Below are 7,091 nucleotides of genomic sequence, written 5' to 3'. Positions count from 1 at the left end.
AGGAAAAAGTAATTTGTTAATTTTTCATAGGTCATATCTGCAGACCTAATAACTACCTTGGAACTCGAAACATCTTGCATCTTCAAGTCCAAAATAAACCGTCTCCATTTCCTTAAGAAATACTTCCATTTTTCCATTAAACTTCACACATTTTTTGTTGTTTAAATTCTTAGGAAAATTTAAACGTATAGCATACTCGATGATCTGTGAGAAAAAGGAAGGAAAAGAAAAAGGATCAATATGCCTTGATGTATCTGACTTGTATTGCTCAGGCTTTAAAAACGCAAACATAATTTAATTCTCATATTGATATTGACTACTTTGATTACCTTAATCACAATCTTACAATGCTTTTCTATTGACATTTCACCTTGGTCACTTATTTAGTACACTTAATGATGTTTATTTATAGGCTTTCAGTGTACATGTCGTAAATTAATTCAAAAGAGCCGCCATGACGGTCAAAGAATCTAGTTGATCCCATTGGATGACGACTGTAGAGTTTTAAAAACAAGCGAAGATCGTCCACGCATGTATCGCGAGAAGTAACAGCTGATATATGTCTCCCTCCGTCAGTTGTTTGACGTTGGTTTGACGTTCGTTCGTCTTAAGGCAAGGATGGTGTGGCGGTCTTCGAACTTGTTTGTTATTTAGTTAGGGCACTGCATTGCATTTTAATATTGCTACACAATGAACCGGTATCACCAGCATATATCGTCTAAATTAGCGGGCTTCGAATAACATCCGCGTTCCATGTCAGAAAATGTTTACGTAATGTGAATTTTTGTTTTATTGAGAATCGTCAATAAGTTATATCGAAAGAAAATGGCAACGGCTTCGGGGAGTACTGAGGACGTCAGTCAACGTTTTGAAATTAAATCACCAGCGTATGCAATGTATCAGGCATTGAAAGACTTGTGCTTAAACAACGCAGAATACTTTCAGCCAGATGACAGCGAAAGTGGTCAACGTCTTCATGCAGGATTCTTAGCCGTTATAGATCACGTCGACACAGTTGCACCTTTAGTGGATGAAGTGAGGAGAGTTGCTCCGAGTTTTGATTTTGATGAAAAGTCTCCGGGAAACGGATACAGAAGTTTCGTCGCAGTGGTTGACATGTGTGTTGTGCATGGTGTGAAATTAAGCCGCCAAGTTGTGGACAATAGAGATTCATTTTTATTTCGCAAAAGTTTCTACATGCGGTGAGTTTGTTACTCTATTTGATGTTGATATGCCTTTTCTTTTAATAAATCTTCTCCCCTTCTGTCGATTTTTCCATACAAGAAGAGCTGCAAGAAGATGGTATCAGTACTTGGACTTTCTTTTGCATTATTGGCCCAGATACTTCAGTTTCATCTTCTTAAGTTTGATATGAAACATAGCACTGCATTAATCTGTTCATGTTTATTTAACCTGAAATTTCCTATTAATCTGCATGAACTACCTATAGTATTTCACACTCCAATTAACAACTGTTTGAATACTTTGTGGACGTTGGTAATGTTTATAGATAATATTAAGCAGTTTTATGTGTAAACAATTCAGTATTAGGTAGGTAAGACAGAAAAGAATGTATAGGCTAGGCCTATATGGTATTTACTGGGCGAGTTGGCCGTGCGGTTAGGAGCGTGCAGCTGTGAACTCGCATCCGGGAGATAGTGGGTTCGAACCCCACTTTTGGCAGCCCTGAAGATGGTTTTTTATGGTTTCCCATTTTCACACCAGGCAAATGCTGGGGCTGTACCTTAATTAAGGCCACAGCTGCTTCCTTCCCCTTCCTAGGCCTTTCCTGTCCCATCGTCGCCATAATACCTGTCTGTGTCGGTGTGACGTAAAGCAACTAACTATATGATATTTGTTAAGTTTAAAATTTTAACAGATGAAATATATTTCTTCTTCTTCTCCTGCTTCATGTGACATCTTTAATCAAAGGTTGGTGACTATGATAGCTATATGTTCTCTGGATATTGTCACACGGAAAAGTTCTTCTGGTACTGGTCTCTCAGGATACTGAGCGAGTTGGCTGTGCAGTTTGGGCCTAATAGCTGCTGGCTTGCGTCTGGGAGATGGTAGGTTTGAATCCTCTGTTGGCAGCCCCGAAGATGATTTTTCATGATTTTCCATTTTCACATCAGGCAAATGCTGCGGCTGTACCTTAAGGCCACAGCTTCTTCCATCGCAGTCCTAGCCCTTTCTTATCCCATTGTCAAGTTTGTAGGTCTGACTCTGTGTAGTGTAAAACAAATAGCAGTTGTAGGATCCAGTACTTTTCGTTACACATATTTTTCTTCTTGGTGCATTATCTGTTGTGGATGTCAGCGATCATTGTGGTAACGTTGTCTTTTGATATGATAGCCCTGAAGAGCTCCTCGGACGTCGTGTCATTTATCCAACCTGTATGTCGAAGGACACCTTCGTTAGACCAGTGTAATCTTGAGCAGGTGCCTGTAGATCCACATTTCAAAGGCTTGTATTTTCTTCTCAGTGGCCTTTGTTAGTGTCCAAGCTTCGATACTTTAAAAAGAGGGTGAAATACCTAGATGTAACACCTCACAGTTCACCTTTTAAAGTTTAGACCAAGTTATGATTGCATAGTTATCTTTCCCTTTTAATGAAGTGTACCTTGGCCTTTCTATGCTGCATCTGATTTCTAAATAAGGTTCCCAGTTTCCTCATAAGCCCTAAGTAAGTGAACTCAGTTGCCCTTTCAACAGGTTGGCCATTAGCTTTGAGTATACAGAGCGGCACTTTGTGTTTGCTGATGAACATTTTTTTTTTTTTTTTTTTTTTTTTTTTAATAGTGGCTTTACGTCGCACCGACACAAATAGGTCTTATGGCGATGATGGGATAGAAAAGGGCTAGGAGTGTGAAGGAAGTGGCTGTGGCCTTAATTAAGGTCTGGTGTGAAAATGGGAAGCCATCTTAAGGGCTGCCGACAGTGGGATTCAAACCCACTATTTCCCGGATGCAAACTTACAGCTGCGCGCCCCTAACCACATGGCCAACTCACCTGGTAAATCTTTTTTACATTAATATCAATGCCATATTGAAGGCTGGTATGTCACACCTTGTTTAAGAGATTTTGCAGTCCCCCAGTAATGTTGACAGTGAATGCATCCTTGTCTGCATACTGTATATTGATGACTTCACAGTTCATCTTTATTCCCTTCGAGGTGTTGGTAGAATTTTACTATGTACTATGCAAGCTTTTTAACATTATAAGGGAGTATGAATGATGTAAATCTTGCATGGAATTCGTTTCACACCCCCTGTGGGTGGGGGACGCAAACGAAGAATACAACCACGGTATTCCCTGCCTGCTGTAAGAGGTGACTAAAAGGGACGACCTAGAAGCGGGCATAGATTGTGATTTGGTATAATGTGTTGGACCCCCTGTGAATGGGAGGGGCTGAATAAATTCACAGGAAATCCCTGACTGTCGTAGAAGGCGACTAAAAGGGTCTTGTGGCCATGGTCCTCTCTTTATTTTTAATTGTTCTTTGAGGGTTAATTGTAGACCGGTTCCAAATTCTTGATGTGCGTGCTGCTCGGAGATGGACTTCTTACGTGTGCGATTACGCCCAAAAGCCTGCTTGTGACCACCCAGGGATTGGCGGGTGGGTGAGCCATGTACCCTTGCAGTAGTATCCACCTGACAATACAGGTCCCCGCACAGCCGAATGCCAGAAGGATATATTATTATTTTTGTCTCTATATTTAGTGCTCTGTACACACTATGGGGTACATGCTGTTGTTGGTGACTGGAGGAAGGGAGTCCTAGTGCTCATTGCCTCAGTCATCCCGTATTAGGCATCGTCCATCATCAGACCCCGGGCAGTTCTGGCTATGACCAGGTGGGTATTGCCTTGCTGCTTGGTTCAGCTACAGAGACCCACGATCGGGGTGGGTGGCATTTGGGGAGGATGATTTCGGACATGGCTTTGAAACGTCTTCAACCTGCCCAAGGTGGTCTCCCACCGAAGTCTTTAACTTGTGATTACTTGAGGGGTTCAACCCCTGGGAACAAGTGCAGCGTGAAGGAATGGGATGCACCTTCCCTAGGTTTCTGGTTGCTACCAGAACTGATGGGAATGACTTCAAGCTGGTAAAGTCTATTTTATTTAGCAGGCACATTGAAGGTGTCTACGGCGAACTGGAAGATCTGAAAAAAATGCGCAACAGTAGTTTGTTGCTAAAGATGTGCACTGCCGTGGAAGCTGATCTGTTGCTCAAGTGCGATCACTTTGGCGATGTTCCCGTCAAAGTGGAAGACCACAGGACCTTGAATCTGGTTTGTGGAGTTATCTTCCACCGTGATCTCATCTTGAACACTGACGAGTTGATGGAAGACATGGCGTGACACACGTCCGGCGCATTATGCGCAAAGTCAACGGCGAGGACGTTGCCATGGGTGCATTCATTATCTCCTTCAAATTGTTAGTGTTACCAGAAAAAGTCAAGGTAACAACCTATCGCTGTGATGTGAGGCCGTAGATCCCGCTTCCCATGTGCTGCTATTAGTGCCAGAGGTTCAGGCACATGGTATTTCATTGCTCAAATCAGTCTGTGTGGTACATGTGGCAGAGGAGCTCACGATGCGGGGGAGTGCTCCACTCCTTACAGGTGCACTAACTGCCCTGGTCTTTACTCGCCCCGAGATCGGAACTGTCTGTTATATCTTGGTGAGAAGAAGATCCAGGACATCCAGACCCTAGATGGTCTTTTATACCAGGAAGTGCGCCGTTAAGTTCAGTGCTATGAATACACCCGTGAAGGCATTAAACTATACGAAGATAGCACAGAATCTTCCAGGTTCATTGTTTATATCGCCTAAACCTGTTGCGATCGCTGCGCCCAAGGCGGCTGTTGCTCCTGCGAACACAGCCGCAAAGAGTAAAAGCTCGAAGGGGGGACCACCCCACGTTCAACCACAAAGAAGCCTGTGCTGGCTGGGACTTCTATGCCGGCACAGCAGGTGGGAGTCCAATTCTCCCCCCGTCAGAGGTCGGCGAAAGCCGTGCCCACGCCGGCTGAGGCGGCATTGTCGACCAGGGCTGTGAAATTATCTCCCAGCCCGTCTAAATGTGAAAAGAAGGTGGAAAAGAGGAACACCCTTACCGGGCACTCCCGCACTTCTCTTGCAAAGGAAAATCATGCCCTCCAACTGGAGGTATGAGTCTGCGCCAGCAGGTACACCTGCTCCGAAACCTGCGCACTCCCCTAGTAAGGGGACATCCCGCCCCTGGAAAGCGTCGAAGTTCTGGGCGTCAGTCCCACCATCTCTCGATGACGGGATGGACGTTGAGCTATCTTCTACATCTACGGATGTAGATGTTGATATTGATAGTGTTTAGGTTTAAGAGCATCTTTATGCTCATAACCCAACACACTCTTTTAGTCCACACTATGGCACTGTTACAGTGGAACTGTAACAGTTATGACAGGCATCTTGCTGAGCTACACCAGCTCATTTGTGAGTTTGCGGCGAGTATGGTCTGTATTCAGGAGACAAACCTCAGACCAGATCATCATATGGTCTTGAGAAATTTCAGACTGTACTCGACAGAACGATATTATGCTCACCGGGCGTCCGGTGGCGTGGGTAGTTTTGTTCATTCTGATACTTATAGCAAAGAGGTTCCTCTAAGAACCCCCACTGGAAGCAGTTGTGGTGCGGGTACCACTGCCTGTCATAGCAACAATGTGTAATGTTTATTTTCCACCAGGCCAGCCTCTTAACATAAATGATGTCACTGATCTTATAGATCAGCTTCCACCTCCCTTCCTCTTATTGAGCGATTTTAACACCCATCATGCCATATGGGGCTCTGAAACGCCTTGCCCAAGGGGAAGGGATTTGGAAACATTAGTAACAGAGCTGGATTTATGTATTTTGAACACAGCTGAACCTACTCATTTCAGTGTACATTACGGCACATACTCTTGCATAGACGTAAGTCTATGCAGCCGAACGTTGGTTCCGCTGTTTCGGTCAAATACACACGATGATCTCTGTAACAGTGACCATTTTCCCATTATTCTTACTTTGTTGAAATAAAAATGCATTGAAGCTCCTCCTCGATGGATTCTTAAACATGCTGATTGGCCAAAGTTCACATCACTAGTTGTCTTTAACGACAAGACCAGGCAGAAAACAGATCAGATGTAAGGCTTTTCAGGCGTTTGCTCTATTAACCAGCGTTTCGTCTTAGGTCTGACACTAGACTCATCAGAGTGGGATGTGTCAGACCCTACCCACTGACGCTGGGGTGTATGCAGGTGAACTTATCAGAAGCCCTATATAAGAGGCACAGTCTGATAACTGCATACGGGAGATAAAACTCCACAATGGAATTATTGCCCGCCTAGCAAATCCGAATGGAAATTCTAAGTTCCCAAGGAGGGAATTAGATATTTTTCCACCAGTAGAGCATGTCAAAAAAACAGATCAGATGTAAGGCTTTTCAGGCTTTTCTGACACATCCCACTCTGATATGAGTCTAGTGTCAGACCTAAGACGAAAGGCTGGTTAATAGAGCAAACGCCTGAAAAGCCTTACATCTGATCTGTTTTTTGACATGCTCTATTGGTGGAAAAATATCTAATTCCCTCCTTGGGAACTTAGAATTTCCATTCGGAAGACCAGGCAGACCGTAGACGGCGAAATAACTTACATAACAAGTTATTCTTGCTGCTACTGATAAGTCTATTCCCTCCTTTTTAGGGACTCCTTGCCAAAAACTTGTTCCTTGGTGGAATGAAGAAATTGCAGCAGCTATCAAAGAACGTCATCGTGTGCATAAACACTATCGTAGGCAACCTACTGTGGCCAACTTGGTAACATTTAAAAAACTCTGTGCTAAGGCGCGTGTTCTTACTCGCCAAAGTAAGAAAGCTTCGTAGGAGAGATATATGTTGTCTATGATGTCTCATACTCCATCATCTCAAGTGTGGACTAAACTCCAATGTATTTCGGGTATCCAAGGACCCTCTTCTGTACCGGGAGTTTCCATTGCAGGCAGTATCGTCACTGAACCACTCTTGATTGCTAACCATCTAGCCAGTCATTTCGTGGATGTGTCTGCCTCTG

General features: G+C 43.8%; 1 protein-coding gene across 2 annotated transcripts in view; it reads left to right on the top strand.

Annotated features, from left to right (window-relative positions):
- The first annotated feature begins 585 nt into the window (after positions 1–585).
- Hsl (hormone-sensitive lipase) overlaps positions 586–7,091 on the top strand; it is an 84,981-nt gene continuing 78,475 nt past the window's right edge. For both annotated transcript variants that reach the window (XM_067155941.2, XM_067155940.2), the window contains exon 1: positions 586–1,202. In XM_067155941.2, coding sequence (XP_067012042.2) covers positions 826–1,202 — 377 coding nt within the window. In that variant the 5' untranslated portion in view covers positions 586–825. The remainder of the gene's footprint in view (positions 1,203–7,091) is intronic.

Source organism: Anabrus simplex, chromosome 11 (genome assembly GCF_040414725.1).
Source record: "Anabrus simplex isolate iqAnaSimp1 chromosome 11, ASM4041472v1, whole genome shotgun sequence".
In the NCBI taxonomy this organism is placed as follows: Eukaryota; Metazoa; Arthropoda; class Insecta; order Orthoptera; family Tettigoniidae; genus Anabrus; species Anabrus simplex.
This window is presented reverse-complemented; position numbering and strand designations above follow the sequence as displayed.